This window comes from Acinonyx jubatus, chromosome D1 (genome assembly GCF_027475565.1).
Source record: "Acinonyx jubatus isolate Ajub_Pintada_27869175 chromosome D1, VMU_Ajub_asm_v1.0, whole genome shotgun sequence".
Taxonomy (NCBI): domain Eukaryota; kingdom Metazoa; phylum Chordata; class Mammalia; order Carnivora; family Felidae; genus Acinonyx; species Acinonyx jubatus.
In genome coordinates, this window is record NC_069390.1 from 58335326 (window position 1) to 58354668 (window position 19343).

The 19343-nt window shown below is 35.5% G+C and overlaps 1 protein-coding gene across 14 annotated transcripts in view; it reads left to right on the forward strand.

Annotated features, from left to right (window-relative positions):
* The window catches only part of EMSY (EMSY transcriptional repressor, BRCA2 interacting), an 88873-nt gene that overhangs the window by 7839 nt on the left and 61691 nt on the right, over positions 1-19343 (forward strand). For 6 of the 14 annotated variants that reach the window (XM_027039595.2, XM_027039606.2, XM_015073888.3 and 3 more), the window contains exons 3-8: positions 47-146; positions 1736-1810; positions 3172-3213; positions 6755-6930; positions 8527-8679; positions 11316-11575. In XM_027039595.2, coding sequence (XP_026895396.1) covers positions 47-146; positions 1736-1810; positions 3172-3213; positions 6755-6930; positions 8527-8679; positions 11316-11575 — 806 coding nt within the window. The remainder of the gene's footprint in view (positions 1-46; positions 147-1735; positions 1811-3171; positions 3214-6754; positions 6931-8526; positions 8680-11315; positions 11576-19343) is intronic. The other 8 variants (XM_027039600.2, XM_015073890.3, XM_027039598.2 and 5 more) reach the window with 6 other exon arrangements.

Below are 19343 nucleotides of genomic sequence, written 5' to 3' on the forward strand. Positions count from 1 at the left end.
TAAAATATTGAAGGCCTATCTTGATAAAATAATTTTCTTCTTCTAGAATTGGAGGCATATGCTGGAGTTATCAGTGCACTTCGGGCACAGGGGGATCTCACCAAGGAAAAGAAAGATCTTCTTGGAGAACTCTCAAAAGTTCTTAGGTAAATTATCATAAAAATTTGTGAGACATGACTCTAGAAATTTCATTTTGAGGGGTTTTAGTACTTTTTACTCTCAAGTTGAAGACAGAGGTATTCAAGTTGTTGGTGCTTAGGTATCCCATCCCAGTTGTGGAGGCTTTGTTACAGAGAGTTATATAATTTATCATTTATTCTATAATCAGAAAGGGTTTAAGGCAGACAGTTTTAGGTTTGGGTCACCTGGGAAGGGGAGGTAGTTTTGACCTGGGTGAAGGAAAGAAGGGTTGGTAGCAACAAGATCTGAAGACCTAGAGTGGCCCAGTGGCATTTGTTGGGAGGGAAGAAGGAGACTTCTTAGTTGTTGTCTTAATTTAGAGAAATGGGTGGTTTTATATAGTCATAGCCCTAATGATAGTTTACCCCCTAGCTTCCTGCTAGAATGGCACTTTCAACTTGTTAAAAAAATTCTAGTGAATGGAATTCTTAGATACCTTCTCTTGATCCATTCTGACATCTTGAGTTTTTTCAGAAAATACTCTGTTTTAATGGAAGTTACCTTTCTACATATAAAACCATTTTGTCCTATTCTTTTTTTAAATGAAAATAGGGAAGAGGCTTTTCCTATATTTAGCTGCCATTAATTTAGGGATTTAAATTTAATTTAAGTGAAATCCTTAATCTTACTGTCTTCATGTTTAACAATTTATATATTTTCTGTTTGTTGTTTATATTTCCTCGTAAATCTGCTTTCTAGCCCTTTAAATATTTTAACCCATGTTATAGATTTAGTTTAAGCAGCAAAGATTACAATTGAAGAGTGATACTCATTTTATTGAGTATTTATGAATGGAATGGGGATAACTTTTTTTTCACTTGTTTAGTGTTAACCTTACATGTATTTAATCAGAGTCAATATAAGCACATTTTTACCGTAATGGTAACGTGAGGTAGAAGACATACAGGTGAAGTGTTGAGTAATAAGGGAGTAATGTCCTGGTGTCAAATTTCATAGCATATAGCCACCAGAAAAAGATAGCTTATCCTGCCACTTTTGTTTCTTTATTATATTCACTGAACATAAAATTCACTGAATATATTCACTGAACATAGCATATAGCCACCGGAAAAAGATAGCTTATCCTGCCACTTTTGTTTCTTTATTATATTTACTAAACATAAAATTATAGACTCTTAAGCTTTAGAAAAAACTTCAGAAGACTTTCTTCCAAGTGCCAGAATCCTCTTAGTAACCACGATTAGGGGTCATTCAGTGGCTGTTTGCGTATTTAGATAACGAACCTCTGCTAATCTTGAACATGGTCTGACATGTCTGAGTTTTGGAAGTAATGACTTGATATCAAGCTGATTTGTCTTCCTATGATTCCTAATTTGCAACTAATCCTGCAGTTACACCGAATCATTATGAACCCTTCCTTGTGATTTTAATTAAAGCATCTGAAGGTGTATATTAGGCCCCTGTCTATATCTTTTCACAAATCAATCTTGTCCCCCCTCTTCCCCAAGCAGAATGTTGACTTAGAACATTAATAAAAGTATAGAAAAGAGCTGCCTGCTTGGCAGAGTTCTATAATGGCTATTTTTTTTCATAGCATCTCAACAGAGCGCCACCGTGCTGAAGTTCGGAGAGCAGTAAACGATGAACGGTTAACAACAATTGCACATAAGTAAGCCATTAGTCATACAACCCCTGATTTTTTATTACGTAGTATAACATAGTTTTGAAACAGTCTTCCGATTGTATAGCAGATTCCTGAGTCTTTTATCTTAATAGTAATTATTTCTGTACTCAGGGATCCTGACCATAGAGGTGTTACCTGTTTATTCACTTGGTTATGTTTTTGCATTTGGTCAGACAAGCTTTAAGTACTGAGGTCAAATCCCACTACGGTGTAATCTCTGCATAACTAAAGGCCACCACAGTTCAGCAGATGATTCACTTAACTTGAAGCAAAGTTCAATAATAAAGTAGTATGCTCCCCTAATTCAGCAGCCCCTTAGAGGTTCTTTGTAATGGTATTTGGTATGTATATTGCTTTGTAAATAGGCATTATAAATTTTTTTATAACTGACTAATATTTCATGTATTTTGAGATTCAGAAAAAAGATTGTAAAAATTTATGTTCTGCATTTTTTAAGAATTATGAATGTATCTTACTTAGTTTACGTTAAAAAGCCAACAAAATAAAGTTATAAACAATTCTTAACAAAATTGTTTTCAGATCATTATAACTATTTGATAGATGGGGTGGAGGGTGGTAGAGGACGAAGGGCAGGGATCAAACATTAGGAGAGTGCCTATGGAGACAGTGCCTCCTACAGAATAGAGAGGAGCAGAAATTATCCTTTAAATGTTTATGCAGGATGACAGGAACATTTCATAAAATAAGATACATTAGAGTATAACTCATTTGTTTTTTATTTTTATGTCTTAATGTGAAATAAAACTAAAGGAAAAAATTCAGTGCATTTCCATAATGTGATAAATGGTATGTTTAAACCAATTGGCAGTATTTGAATTGGCCCTGTAGATCCATTAGCTTCATGTTGTGCTTTACTGTTCCTCATTTTATTTAACTTATAAAATGGGGTGCTACCTTTTTAACTGTGTAGTTTGAAGGATTAGGTATTTGAATTTTGAGATTTTTCAGTGATAGGTATGTATGCACTGTAGAAGTTTGGAATTTTTCCACTATAGACGTTAAGTATTTAGTTGTCAGGCCAACATGGTTGAAACATTCAAATATTAATGTGTTCCTTCTTTAATTTGCTCTAAACTTTTGAATTGGGATGCTCTCAAAATAATAACTGAGCCTAGATTCTAGTTTGAGAAGGTAATAGGATGCTTATGTGCTAGATAATAAAGTAGTAAACAATCGCTTACATTCAGAGGCACTTAGAGGCAAAGCTAGTACTTTAAAAGCATTGGAACAGTATTGTGGGACAATTAGTTGTAAGTTGATGCATCAGTTTCATACTTAAAGGATAACATTTATTTAGTCTCCTTTTCCTTTTTTCCCCTTTAAAGAATGAATTTATCCTTATATTTGGGTGAAAGACCAAGTTACAGGTATGCAAATAGGTTATTATTATTTCAGGCTTTTTCTTGTATTTATTTCAAAATTGAAGCTCTCAATTATTCACGGGCACATGTTCCCATTTACGAATTAACCGTGCCCTCTGCTTTCCCTTCTCTTCCCTTCCTCCCCCTCCTAATACTGCCCACCTTTTAGCCATTTTGCTGCTTGGGAGTACCTCTAGCCAGAGGGTGGGAAGGGAGAGGAGGTGAAAATTGTAATTAGTCATTTTACTACTTGTTAGTTATCCTGAAAATGGTTTGGTGGAGGAATTTACAAGTATGCCAAAGTATTTTTGGATAATATGTGGATTTCTTTAATCTGTTTGACCTCTCCCTTTCCCTCCTCTCTCTATTAGCATGGATAATTGAGAGTTGGCTTTTATCTGCCTGTTTCCTTTTTTTCTCTCCTTTCTGATTTCTTTAATACATGAATTTAATTTTCTGAAGAGTTTCCTTCAGCGTATAATTTTAAGCTTCTTAGGTCTTTCCATACTCCTGTTTTAATATTTTATGCCATGGTTTTAGTTTGACTAGGTGTCGTATTTTACTTGTTGAGCCCAAGGGTCAGGGAGTGTGGATTGGTGAGGAAGGCATAGATTCCTTATTCTCGACATCTCCTCTGCCCTCTTTCCCTCAGAAGTAGCACCAGAACCTAGATCCAAAGATTATTTATAGGAAGTCTTCATACCCTGAGCCTGAAAAAAGCAACTGGAGCCCAAGAGGGATGCATCTGAACTGACTGCATTCCCTTTCTCCTCTCCCGTCCCTCCCCCACTCCAAACAGCAGCTTAGGCCAGAAGGAATGTGGTTGAAAGGTGAAGAGAAAGCCGAGAAGACTGAGCACAAAGGAAGTGGAAACAAAAGGAGCAGGGTGTCTGGGATCAAAGAAAAGCCTTGCTTATGGCTCCAAGTATAACACGCGTTTATTATTTGGCACCATATCATTTATTAACTTTGGTACTCTAATCCAGTTTTGAAACATGTCAGAATGTTATAATAGCAAAGCCTGGAGTGTCAAGGGGCTCCAAAATTTTTAATTACACCATTCTTGCCAGCATTGTCTCTAGTGTTGGAAAAAAGTGGCTGTCTGGAATTACTGTTCTCTTAAACTCCTTCCCCATAAGCCAAAAACATTCATAGGATACTTTGTGAATTTCTATATGAGAGTAAGGAGTTTTTGTTGGTGCCCTACACACCACAGGATGTGAAGGCCAAGATAGTTTCATTAGTATCATGTTAGATTTCTCAGGAAAGGAGCTAGAGCAAGGTTTCTACCCTCCCTTGCCATACTTAATATAAATAGAGAAGTGATCCTTACGTTGAAACTTAGGAATTCCAGGGAAGTCCTGGAGTGAGAGTTTTACAAAAATCTGTAAAATTCAGTTTAAATGATTTGTGCAACTAATGCATATTCACACCCTCATTACTAAGCAAATAGGAATTTTTAATCTAATTCTAACATAATTTTTCACTCACTTAAAAAAAAGTTTGAGCATGATGGCATGAGTAGAAATTTGGAAGATTTCTAGATTTTTAAAAAAATTGCAGTTGTATCTTTTGCACTGCAAATTCTGTCTTTTCAATAGCAAATATTCATGTGTTTCAAATTACTAATCTTCCAAATTTCTGCCACCATTTAAACAATGCACCAGGTAAGTGTAGATATTATTTGTGTGTAAACTCACCAAGCAAATTTACTGGTGATATTCTAATAAAATGATACCAAAAGAGGAGTAAGCCAAGAAAATGCTAAATAGTTCTTAGAATTTTTCCTTTGACAGTCAGTGTCGCCCATTTCGGTTTCTCTTATTTATACCATTCTCTGTTTCAGAACTACTGTCAAATTGGAGATTATGCAAACAATAAATTGCATTATATAACAAATTTGTGGAGTTAATTGGGATCTTAGGAATTCCTCTTTCCCTTGTTTTATTAGGTAGGATTATGTTAAACAACTTGCAGATTTCTTGTAGTAGTAACCCAACTAGATTCATCAACTACTAGAGATTCCTTTCTGAACTGAATGTAAATCTTTCTCAAGTTGTAATTTATTTGTTCCATTTGGTGAAGGTTGGTAGTAATTAGACAGCAGTGCTCGATTAGTATAAGTCAAAGCAAATGTTAGGCATAAAACCCTTTTGAAAAATTGTGTACCTTCTACTTGTTGTATGGCAAGTAATATCAGTAGTGTGATGTATGCTTGTTGAAGGAAACGTTTAGTGGCTGTGTGACCTTAGGGAAGTTATTTAACCTCTCAGTGACTCAATTTCCCCATCCACAAAATGGAGATAATAATTGCCAATTTATTGAGAGAATTATATGAGTTAATGCATAGAAAATGTTTAAAGCAATGCCTGACATAGAGTAAGTGCTTAGTTGATGTTAACTACCACCACTACCACCACCACCATCATCATCATCATCATCATCATCATCATCATCATCCCATTATGGGCTTTTGTGTATGCTGTCTAAATGTGAAGAATCAGTGGACATTCAGACTCTTAAGCCCTAGATTGGGTTATAGAATCTTTGGTTTGGAAAAGGTGCAGAAATACTTCTGACTTAGTAAAGAGATTGATTAATTGATTCTGGGTGAATTTTAAACCTTGACACTAATCACTAGGAGAAGTGACACAACTACTTTTTGTGGAGTCAAATCAAGAGAAGTGACACAACTGTCCTTTCGTATTTCAACCATATTTAAATTGGATTCCTGGGATAAAATTTGCTCAAGAAGTTTAGAGGGGAGAAACAGAATAGTGTCTGCTTAGGGGTATAGTTCAATGGCCTCAAATACTTCTTAGAGTGAAGAGTGGTATAAGTAAAATTAAAATAGTGACAGGTTTCTTCCAGTAACCTCAGATCTAGTCTGTTTTTTAACAGGAAGCATACTAATATAACACATTGTCAGTGATACATGCAGTGATATATATATGTATATATGTATCTATATATCTATATATATATGTATATATGCACATAGTCCTTTTCTATCCCTCCATACTTGGTCTCCCTCGTTTACTGCCTCAGTTTCCCTTGTTTGAAAGCCTTAGAACCTCTGGCCATGCAGGCAGTTAGATAATTTTGCAAAGGTTCAGTGAATTCTGTCCTTAATTGTTAAGGAAAATCTGATTTTAAAAATAAATTAGTACGTTTTACCTTTTTAGTTGAATTACAAAATTAAGTTCTAAAAGTTAGTAGATACACTAGTTTTCGTTAGCAATACCAGATTTAAACTAATGAAAATGATGTCAGTATTTAGAAGGCATAGGAAAATTTTTCATAGTTTCATTTGTGTTCATTCTAAGATTCAGATAATAGAATAAAATGTGTAAAAACTTAAGTGTATGTGAAATCCCTTGAATTCTGATAATTATCCATAATTTTGATTTTGCTTGCTTAAAGTTAAGCCTCTCCTATTCACTCAGGATACTTTTGATAATTTCAAAACTTATATTTGCTTGAGAAAATAGTTGATTCATTTTTAGTGATTGAGAACCCTTGTAGCAGCGTTTTCTTTTTTGTTTAGTATGTCTGGACCTAATAGCTCTTCAGAATGGTCCATTGAAGGTCGTCGATTGGTCCCACTGATGCCCCGGTTGGTTCCCCAAACCGCCTTCACTGTAACAGCTAATGCTGTTGCCAATGCAGCTATCCAGCACAATGCATCTCTTCCAGTGCCTGCAGAAACAGGAAGCAAGGAAGGTGAGTAGAAAACTATTTCTGTGTGTAGAGAAGACTTTTCTCAGATTCTTCAAGAACAGTTGTCTTGATTTTCATCTGTTTTTAATCCCACTGTATGAAGCTTGAAAAACATAGTGAGCAACTCTTATTCTGAAACTAGAAACTGCCAAGTTTTTAGTCTCAGCCAAAAAAAAATCTCTTGTTTGTTCAAAATGTGAATTATATTAATAACAAAATTGCAAAAAGCCTTCTTGGAATGAATTCTTGATATCAGTGTGTCTTGTTAGAAGTGGATAAAAGAGCTTGATGGGTGACATGGAAAATAAATGATAGAAGTTATTTACCTGCTGGAGAAAGATGCCTAACTGATTACTTCGAAAATAAAACTCTGTTTTTTATCTTCGGGAATCAATGCTATATGGTGCTTCTCAGTTCTAGTCAAGGGTTCTAAATCCTTTAGGGATTGCCTGGCAGATGGAGAAGGCTTTCTCATTGCTACTTAATCTAGTAATTGGCACATGCTGTAAAAATTCTTGAATTCTCTTGAAGTCACCAAGAGTAATATTAAATTCAAGAGTGCATATTGATTCTAGTAGCTTAGTTGTGTGTTGCTTGAAAATAACCCTGAATATGCAGTTGTCAGATTACTTTGGGGCATTGTCTTTTCTTGACTGGCAGTGGGTTTTGGAGTGGATAAGACACTCTTCATGCATGCCAGGCTCTGTTTTAGGCTGAAGGAAGCTGTATTTAGAGAGAGACAGGTATTAATATGCAACCTGGGCCTGTGTTGAGTTTGTTTCCTTTGTTGTAGGAGAGGTATCTTTCTTTTCTTCCCACTTTTACTTTTTCTATCCACCTACTTTGTGGTAGAGTGAAAAGAATATAGGATTTCCAGTACTCAAATCTGTGTTGGAGTCCTAGTTAGCCATTTCCTAGTTGTGTGATGTCCAGCAACTCTGTGAACCTTAAGGTTTCTCATCTTTAAAATGAGCATGTGTTGTGAGAATTAGTGATAATATATGGAAAGGATTTAGCATAGTGCATGGAACTCAGTAAATGGTGCCTATGAACTATTCTTGCTTGTTGTTGTTATTCAAGAAATTGACATATGATGTCATTATTGGGTTAGTGTTGCACTGCTTCAATGGCAAGGGACTAGTAAGTTGTTTTACAATAAAGTAATCTTGCCGTGGTTCCCCCCAGTAGCCAAGTTGGAAATTGCTATGGTTAGGGAAAAATTATCCATCACTCCATCATTGGTGCTGCTATCACTATTAAAAGGGAATACAAGTATTTGCCTTTTGTCTAACTCCTTCCATGAATAAAAAATTATTTTTATTTTTCTCAGTATAGTTTTAAACTTGATTTCTTTGTAACTGTGCTCTTCTCCATTGGCAATGTCACCTGTAGACAGCTATTAAATACTTGAGGAAAACCCAGTGAAATGATGATTTTCAGGAAAGGTTATTATACCTTTTAATTTAATGGACCTAATGGCCTCTAACTTCTGATCACATGAAAATGTTAAAATTGGCCTGCAGTAAAAAAATAATTTTTCTGTATATGCGTGGACAGTTTTGGTGAAAGTTAACAGCAAACTTTTTTATCGTTCTTCAGTAGTGGTTTGCTATTCCTACACAAGTACCACGTCAACCCCAACCTCTACCCCTGTTCCAAGTGGCAGCATAGCAACGGTTAAGTCTCCAAGACCTGCCAGTCCTGCCTCCAATGTAGTTGTCTTGCCAAGTGGAAGTACTGTTTATGTCAAAAGTAAGTGATATTCTCAGTGTTATCAGGGCCATCTTGGCTAAATGCTGCAACATAGGCTCTGATTAGATCTTCCTTCCTGGATTAAATCATCGGTCCACTGGCTATTAGCAGTGGTTAGTTTTTGAAGGTTCTAAAGAATTCCTTTCTTTACACGTGACTAGTATTTATTGCTTTTTAATCAGTTCTGGGGGTTGAGAAATTACTTCTTTTTTGTTCTCTGTGGGAAATCTGCCTTGAACTGTCTTTCAAGAATTCACTTGTTTTTGATTGTCATGGAATAGAAATGGGAATGGAAACTGACAAAATGTACTTAGGTGATTTATTCAGTGTTTACTCCTATAATTGTAATCTTTGTAATGTTGTTTTAAAAATTGTTTATATAACATATCATCCAACTGTTAGATTCAGTGATACATTCTAGAGAGCCCATCTTTTATATTTCTAGTTAACTATAAGTTTTTGAAGTTTATTTGCAGTTTTTAACCTTTCGGTTCTATTCTGTGGAGCGGTTTAATGACCAGGTCATTTTTTGGTTTTAATGCCTGTTATTCCAATATTATTTTTGTTTTTGTTTTATCAACTGGAGATTATTAATATTTGATTTTCATTTTTCTCAACATAGTTATAAACTTGATTTCTTTGTAACTTTTAGATGTAGAGTTTGCTGTTTTAGGAATGATTTTAGGTCATTGTCAACCTTGTTTAAATTAAAGTCTAAAAATTGAAGGTGTGAGTTCTATTTTATTACCAATTCCATGAGTCATGCTGTATACTTTTTTTTTTTTTTATGTCTGCTCTCTAGACATTTCCTATGTATGTTGCAAGGTTTTACATTTCTCACTTAATTTTTTTTAAAAAGTCTACAAAAACAGTTGAGGCTTTAGTTCATTAAAGAAAAAGCCAAAATCTGAAACTATTAAGGTTATCTCACTTAATTTTTTTAAAAAGTCTACAAAAACAGTTGAGACTTTAGTTCGTAAAGAAAAAGCTAAAAATCTGAAACTATTAAGGTTATATCTGATTTCTGCAGATTTAGCCAAGGTGACTGTAAGAGATCTATTTTTTTTAATTATTCTTTTTTTTAAGTTTATTTATTTTTGATATTCTCTACACCCAACGTGGGGCTCGAACTCATGACCCTGAGATCAAGAGTCACATGCTCTTCTGACTGAGCCAGCCAGGTGACCCAAGAGCTGTTTTTTGATCATTTTTTAAAACATGGAAAGTGGGGGTCTCCTGGCTGGCTCAGTTGGGTAAGCCTCCGACTTCAGCTCAGGTCATGATCTTATAGATCTCTGCCCCTGTCCACCACTCATGTGTTCACGTGCTCTCTCTCTCTCTTAAAAATAAATAATTAAACATTAAAAAAAACCTGAAAGTGAATTTCAAACACGAAGAAACCTTTTCACATAATATACAGTTTCAAATAATAGGAAGTTTATTGCTTTATTTTGAGAAGTCACACAAACAACATTAGTTTGAGATAGAATTATTCATTAATCTATCTTCATATGTGCAAGGCAGTGTACTAGGGAAACAAACCAATAAGTCTTAGTCATTGCCCTCTGGAAACCCCTTAATAAGGGGAGATGTGCATGCTGATTGGCCACATTGCCATGGGGTAAGTGAAACAGAAGGATGTGGATTAGCTTTACTTAGAGGAGTAAGGGAAAGAAAGCTTCACTGAGGAGATGGTTTGCAGGATGATAATTGTAGGATGATGAAGAGGTCATTGATGGTAGGTGGTATAATAGTAGACCAATAATATATAGAGACTCTAAATGGATAGAATGTGGTAAGGTGGCTTTGGGGAATGATGAGCAGTTTGGTGTATGAAGATTATAGGAGGATTATAGGAGGGCACAGGGTTGGGTGGAACAGGGTGTAGTTGACCCTTAGACAGTGTGGGGCTTAGGGGCACTGACTCCCTGTGCAGTTGAGAGTCTGCATGTAACTTGACTTCCCAAAAACTTAACTACTAATAGTTTATCGTGGGCCAGAAGTCTTACTGATAACATAAACAGTCAACTAACATGTATTTTGTGTATGTATTATAGTTTTCTTACAATATAGTAAGTTGGACAAAGAAAATGTTACTGAGAAAATGTTATGGAGGAAAAGAGAAAAATTTACAGTACTATTATTGTATTTACTGAAAAAAAGTCCACATATTAGTGGACCTGCACAGTTCAAACCTGTGTTTGAAGGTCAACTGTATTGTGTTCTTAGAAAGATACAGAACCTTGAATGATGTAGTGATGATTTAAGTGCCTCATCTTGTAGGGAGATAAAAACTACTTAAGGATTTAAGGTAAGGCATTGGCACAATTAGATGTGAGATTCTATAACTGGCAGTAGGATGGAGGGTAGAAGTGGAGTGATTGGAAGCAAGGACACTGTTTAGGAGCTTGCTAAAATATAGGCAGGAGATAAGAAGGCCTGATAGAGCCACAGGGTTAAAGAAAGGAGGAAAGGCATTCAGAGAAAACTTCTGAGGGAAGATTGATAGGACTTACTGTTTGGGCATGAGGCAGAGGGAGAAGTCAAGGATGACTGATGACACAGAGATTTAAAATGAAGTATAAAATGCGAGGTTAGATTGTGATCTAAAAATCAAAATTTTCATTGCCTTTCAGGTGTTAGCTGTTCAGATGAAGATGAAAAACCCAGAAAACGAAGGCGAACAAATTCTTCTAGCTCGTCCCCCGTTGTCCTAAAGGAAGTTCCAAAGGCTGTTGTTCCGGTCTCAAAGACGATCACTGTGCCTGTGAGTGGCAGTCCCAAGATGAGCAACATCATGCAGAGCATTGCCAACTCCTTACCGCCCCACATGTCTCCTGTGAAAATAACCTTCACCAAACCATCAACACAGACGACAAACACAACAACACAGAAGGTATGTGGGGGAGGGAGTGTCTGTCTGCCAATTGCTGTTTCCATCTCTTTCAGGCAGTATGATTCAGATTTAACAAACATGTTCTGAGTGCTTACTATGTGCTTGGCATTATGCTGGGAATGTTCAGGTCTCTTACTTTAATTCTGCACAGAAAACTTTGGGATAGGCATTATTATTTCACTTTTTGTAGATGAGGCTCAGCAATGTCAAATGACTTGTCTAATATGACACAGCAGCTCTCATACTTCTAAGTCTTTTATTTTATTATTATAATGCCATATGGAGAAAATTAAAATATAAGATTTTTTAACCTGTGTTTGGATAATTTTACCATTAGGAACTCAGTTTTTTCTTTGCCAGAGTAACAAAGTTGTCAGAATTGGGTGTTTCATAGAAGAAGGGAAGGATATGATTACGTGATTATTGTTGCTTTGTTTTTTTATTCTTTGTATGCTAAGATTAGTTCTTTCCTAAACTCTTCTCAGTATGTTCAGATCATCAGAATTCTCAGTTTTAATGTTACTAGAACCCTCTCACTTTCCACACTGACCTGGATGCTGACGGCACCTTAGGCTTGTTGCACACCTGGGATTCCCCTTCACCATCATTCTGATCTTCCTCCTTCGTTTATTTATGCATTTGCTGGAACATCCTCTGGTAGCTTCTTGGTATATGGGTGGATGGAAGGTAAATTTTTTGAGACCTTGCATTGGTGGACTGAAAAGTTCTTTATTTTACTCTCCCACTTTCTTGATCGCTTAAAGCATTTTTTAGGCTGGAGGTAATTTTTCCTGAGAATTTTGAAGATATTGCTCCATTGGCTGTTGGCTTCAGTACTGTTTTTGAGAAGCCCCAATGCCATTCTAATATCCTCTTTTTCTCTTTGAAAACTCTTGGTAACTTTCAGAGTTCTGAAATTTCAAGGTAATTTTCCTCAGTGTGAGTCTTTATTTTATCCATTGGGTTGCACATTCAGTGGTCGCTTTCACTCTAGATACTCATGTCCTTCAGTTCTGGGAAATTTCTTGAATTATTTCCTAGGTTTTTCTATGTTCTCTCTTTGTGGATCAACTATTCAGGATGTTGAAACTGCCTGGATTGATCCTTTAGCTTTCCTATCTTTTCTCATTCCCATTTTCCAATTTTTTTTTTTTTCCTGCTATAATATACTATTTAAAAAGTCCTGGATTTGGGGGCACTTGGGTGGCTCAGTTGGTTGAGCATCCAACTTCAGCTTAGGTCATGATCTCACAGTTCATGAGTTCAAGCCCTGTGTTGGGCTCACTGCTGTCAATGCAGAGCCTGCTTCGGATCCTCTGTCCCCCTCTGTCTCTGCCCCTTCCCCACTTGTGCTCTCTCTCAAAAATGAATAAACATTTTAAAAAAATAAATAAAAGCCTGGATTTTGGAACTAGACTTTCTGAGTTTGAATCCCAGTTTTTGCCACTTACTAGTTTTGTGACTGTGGAAAACTAAATTCTGGAATTAAGTTTTCTCATTTGAAAAATAGGGAAAACAATATAGGGTTTTGGGGTGTAAACAAGATAATAAATGTAAAACTGTTAGAATAGAGCCTAGCACATAGTAAATGCTCTGTAAGTATTATTTTCTTTATCCTTTAATGTCATCCTTCACTACTTCTCTGGATTTGTCAATTTTGTGGTCATACTTTAAATTTCTAGTAGCTCTTATTCTCTGGAAGTTCCTTTTCTTTTTTTTTTAAATAGCATCCTATTCTTTCGTAAAATCACTATATTCTGATGATATTCATGACTTTTTTTTTTTTTGATGTTTTATTCTTTCATGTTTTCTCTCTTACCTGTAAGTTTATTTATTTGTTTTGATCTCTGTTTCATTTCAGAAATAAATGCTGGCTGTCTTCTTGTATATGATTGTGGGTGCTAAAAATTGACAGAAAGCTGTATGTGTAGGGTGGGGCATGTTGGCTGGTGATTTTCATTGTAGGTTGAGCTAGCTCGGCTGTTGTGTTGAGAAAAACCCACTACCCTTTTACCTCTATCAGTTATCACTCTCAGTAGGGCATTTTCATGGACTAGTCAGATTTCCTCAGAGAAGAATTTTCCAGTCTCCTTTCTAGAGTAGTAGTAAGCCAGTCTGCCAGGATTTGGGGAGTAAATGGAGGGACTGGGCTGGATAGTCTCACCATTCAGTATATATAGACTTTACGAACCCCTCTGTTTGTAGCACAGCGCTCACCCCCCCGCCCTCTACCCCCCAGCCCAGTATTCTAAGATTCCTTTGGATTGAATCTCTCCCTCAAGAGAGTAAATTCCTAGTCTTCCTTTAGGATGGGGGAGGATAGCTGTGGATCTAAATGCTGCGTAAATAGATTTTCAACTAATTTTCCTCTCTCTAGTGCCACTTTTATTCCCACGTAAAACGTATCTCGTGCTCTGGGGCGCTTGGGTGGCTCAATCAGTTAAGTCTCCAACTCTTGTTCTCAGCTAGGGCATTGATCATCTCAGGGTCGTGAGTTCAAGCCCCGCGTTGGGTTGGGCTCCACACTGGGTGTGAAGTCTACTTTTAAAAAAAAAAAAAAAGGACTTATCTGCTCTCTATTCCTTAATCTTTCTGGGATTCTCTAGTTTCCACCTTTGAGAGTATATTTGATTGATTACTACTTGTCTGTTTTCTAGTTTACAAAACTTCACAGCTGTTATTTTCTTTCTATTTTGACCTTATGGGTTTATGTGCCTCTTCCCCTTTTAAAAAATCTCTCCATAATGTCTTAGAGGCATTTTGGGGAAGGAATGGAGGTACATTCTTGTCTTCAGCAGGTGATCTTTACCACTTTTGAATCTTTAGATTCATGGTAACTTCCATTTAAAGAACCTCCCTGAATTTTCCTGGAAAGATATCATTACCTAATATATGAAAAATTATTTTCTTAGTGAACTAGAAGTGATAGTGAGCTGATCTGTGGAATATAATTCTATTTTCAGTTTTAGGATGAAGCATTATGGTATAGTGTTAAAATCAAGCAAGAATTTTTATAGTCAAAGAGGCCTGGATTGGAACCCCAGCTCTTCCATTATGACCTGAGATAAATTAGTCTTTCTAAATCTGTTTTCCCATCTGTAAGATGAGAATAATGCCAATCTTAAAAAGTTATTGTAAGGATTAAATGAGACTGGGTATTTTATTTTATTTTATTTTATTTTTTAAAGTTTATTTATTTCGAGACAGCATGAGTCAGGGAGGGCGGAGAGAGAGAGGAAAAGAGAGAAAATCCCAAGCAGGCTCTGTACTGCCAGTGCAGAACCTGATGCAGAGCTTGAATCTACAAACCGTGAAATCATAACCTGAGTTGAAACCAAGAATCGGATGCTTAACTGACTGAGCCACCCAGGTGCCCTGAGACTGTATATTTTAAAGTGCAGTAATAGGTATATACTCAAAAAAATTAGGTTCCTTCCCTTGCCAGTATTTTATGTAAAGCAGTGTTTTATTTATTTGCACTGTTGAGAATGAGCTCTTCCAAAAAGTGAATTCATCAGTTAACTGAAGCTTATTCCTTAATATATAGAAATTGACTATTTTTGATAACTTTGTGAATGTTAACACTGAACATACTTTTTTGCATTTGTATATGAGGACTCCAAGGTAATCCTTCTGAGTATCACTTTTCATACAATATTATAATATAGTTATTGCTTTCTGGGTTAGCCCTGTATTAAGTGTTACCAGCCTGCTATACTCTATGAGATTATAAGTCTACTTATTATAATTTTTTACTGCCTTTTTTTTCTGGGACTTATTTTATCAGTAATTCTTCTATCTTCTCCCTTCTTATCTATTCTTTTGATTTGGTATTTGGGAAATAGTGTAGCAGAGTTATAGCTAAAATGGCACCCATTTCCCATCCATGTCTTTCTGTTCCCTTACTCTATTTTATTTTTGTTATACTTATAACTAGTTAATATCATATTACATATTTGTTCATTTTCTGTTTCTTCCATAGAGTAGATGTTGTTGAGGGTAGGGACTTTATCTTGTTCATCACTGTATTCCCTAGTATTTAGAATAGTTTATGAAATATAGAAGGTCTTTATGAAATATAGAAGGTCTTAATTTATGTTTGTTGAATGAATGAATGAAAAAATGAATAAATAGATCTGGCTCTGCTACCTGTCTTGAGCCTCAGGTTCTTAAAAAACAAAGAATAGAACTTACTTCCTAGAGTTATCAAGATAATTACATGAGATGATTCATGGAAAGTACTTAACATAGTGTATATGATGAATGCTTAGTAAATGTCACCTAACATTACTAACTTTCCAATCTTCTTTGGTAGACATATATAAAAATACTTGTAAAAGATGGAAGGCTCACCAGTAAGTAAAGTTGGCAATTTTTTTTTTTGTTTAATGACTTTCCCATTATTTTTGTTTTTGCTTCTGAATTGCCAAGTGAGAGTGGATAGTTGAGGTCATCAGACATATGATGCTTGTTAGAGGGCATATTTATCTCCAAAGTCCTGTATAAACCATACCATGAGATTCCAAGCTCAGAACCTTAGATTTGTCCTACTGTACCTAAAAAATAAGCATTTAAAACAAATTAAATTAAAAATAAGACTCATTCATTCCACAAATGTTTACTGAGTATCTACTATGTTCTGGAGGCAAAACTCTACTCTTTTACTTCATGTATACTCAATGCTGTTTAGTTTTGTTGCTTTTTGGACAAGCTGCGTGTGGTAGCACTAAGAGATATTCTTTGTGATTTTGGGTTTTTTTTTTTTCTTTTCCTTCTGCTGGGTAATTGGATTTCTTTGAAATCTCTGTAAGGCTGTTTTCATTATTGCATTCACCTTGGATTTCTCATAAATCCTGTGTAAGTCAACTTAGGAATTATTTTAGGTAAAGTGACTTTTATATTAAATATAATTACTTATGAATTTGTGGACTTGATTCAAATTCAAATAGGTCATATATTTTCAGGATAGACAAATTTCCACCTATGTTAATGTGGTGCCTTCATTTTAAGTATAACATTGGTACAGCACTTATATAAACAAAGCAACAAAATATAGCTTTATGCTTTCACGTGCTTGATTGATATTTTTCATTTTATCCTTAGGGTGCAAGTCCCAGCACTCTTAAGGAGTTTTTGTGAGTGCTAGAAGGTCAGTAATTTGAATTATGGCCTGAATAAACACTGTTTGGTTCACTTGGTTTCAAAATCCCTTTATTTCCCCTGTTGTAATAAGTAACTTTAAAAGTACAAGTAAATTTTCATTAAGGTGGATCTTTAATTTTGGATAACCCCTTTTCAGATCAGAAATTAACATTCAGACTGAAATCTCAAAATATGTTTTATCATTTGTATCTATAACCTAAAACATGCTCTTAAAGACTTCTAGATTTATTTTGCTGAAATTTTGTCTTAATGTTGGAAGCCTACATGCATACTCTAATTTTAAAATGGGAAATATTTGACACAAGGGTGAATACTTCCCCTTCTCTTATCCATGACAGACATTGCTAATTGACTGTGGCATACTTTCCTGCCAAGCCTTGGTGAATCCTTATCTGTGCCACAGAGTCCTTATAAACGCTGTTCCAGAAAGCTATTACTATTAGTTCAGAATTGGCAAATGTGAATCCTGATTGCCATCACCACTACAATTGGTTTGACTGTGGTAGTAGCTGTGAGTTCTTTGGATTCTTCGGGGTATCAGAATTTGAGGGAAAGCTATGTAACATTTTTTTAATGAAACAAAAATAGAGTACATTACAATATACTTCCAGATTGAATTGATCTATAATACCTTTACTAATATCTTTTTAACATTTATTAAGTAGTAATAGTAAGCTAATAACTACTGCTTGCTGACCGCCAAATATTGACCACCTGCTATGTGCCTAGCACTATGTTAGATGCTTCACATCATTATCTCGTTCAATCCTTGTAATGATTTGCAAGGTAGGTATTATTATCCCTATTTTATAGATGAAAATTGGAGCCTAGAGATTTTAACATGTCCAGGGGCCTGCCATTTGTCAGTGGCCGCAGCAGGATTAAGCTCAGGCTCATCTGATTCTTAAACTTCTGGACTTTTTACCATATTGGTCTACTTCTTCTCAGTGTATATGGTGGTTTATGATTGTTTTCATAATAATGCTATATAGGTATTTGCTGATCAAGTCTGTGTAGAAGTATCCTAGTCAACTGTGTATAGGTGTTTGCTTGTCAAGACTTAGATTATCTCTCTTGACTCGTCAAATAATTAACAAACTGCTAATGTAGTTACATCTTATAATTCTCTGTGATACTACAAATACATAATGATGATATAGTCAAAGCTTCTTTGATATGTAGGTACTGAGTACGGACATACTCAGTAAATTTTGACTGATTTAACATTGGGCCTTCTTTAGGATTAATAGGAAAATAAAAGAGAATTTCTCCCTTAATTTCTTTGGATTTTTTAAAACAATTTTCTGCCCTAGGTAGGTAGAGGTAATTTTGGTGAAAGAAGAAAAAGACACTCTGCTCTGTTTTGGGTATCACCATACCACCATTATAGTCCCCCAGAATAAAACTGTGATACTATAGATTTGTAAATTATTTTTGTGTCCTCAACTGTAAAATGGGGATAATAATAGCATCCGTGTCATAGGATTTGGGGGAGATTTAAATTAGCTAGTGCACATTAGCTCTAGGAGTTCATCTTGATTTCGTTAGTTTCCTTAGGCCTACCATTTCCCTACGTCAACAAGTCCTATTGACTACCTCTGAAAATAATCTGAATGCGATCACTTCTCTTTATTTCTGCTACTAACACCCCAGTCCAAGCAGCCTCTATTATTCCTGGTCTACCGCAGTAGTTTCTTTACTAGTCTCACTGCTTCCATTCTTGCTGGAATAGCATAGCAGCTAGAATGATCTTTTAAAATGTAAATCAAATTTTGTTGTTTCCCCACTTAAAATTCTCCTATGGCTTCCTATTGTACTTACTATAAAATTTAAATCCTTTACTATGGCTTATAAATTTGATCTGGCCCCTACTTCCTTTGCCAGCCCCTCCTTGCTCTATATGCTTTTTGTTACATTGGCTTTCTTTCTGTTTTTGAATACATCAAGCTGCTTCTCCTTTGCTCCATCCTGTTCTTTCTCATCTGAAGTGCTTTGCCTCCCTGTGTCTTAAACTTTTCCAGCCATACAGGCTAACCTTGAAGTCTCTTTCCTGCCTCTTTTTTCCCCTCCATTTCCTGTATCAAGCTATATGAGCAAATCCTGTTGGTTTTACCTTTAAATACATTTAGAATCTGTTTCCTTTTCACCACCTCTGCAGCCAGTGATCCTCTCTTCTTGGTTTAAACCAGGAATGTCCTTATTTGTCTTCCTGTTTCTACTCCCTCTTCCCTACTGTACTTTTCATCTAGCAGATAGAGTAATAATTCTTTTTGAAAAATATTTTTGAGAACTGTTTTAGATTTACAGAAAAATTGAGAGGATAGTACAGAGAGTTCTCATATACACTGCACTCAGTTTCTACTACTCTTAACATTTTATATTAGCATGGTACATTAGTTATCATTAATGAACTAGTATTGATGCATTAAGATTAACTAAAGTCCATGGTTCACTCAGATTTCTTTACCTATTGTCTTTTTTTTCTTCCAGGATACCACGGTACATTTACTTGTCATGTCTTCTTAGGTTCCTCTTGGCTGTGAAAGTTTCTCAGACTTCTCTTGTTTGGCAGTCTTGAAGAATATTGGTCAAATATTTTGTAGGA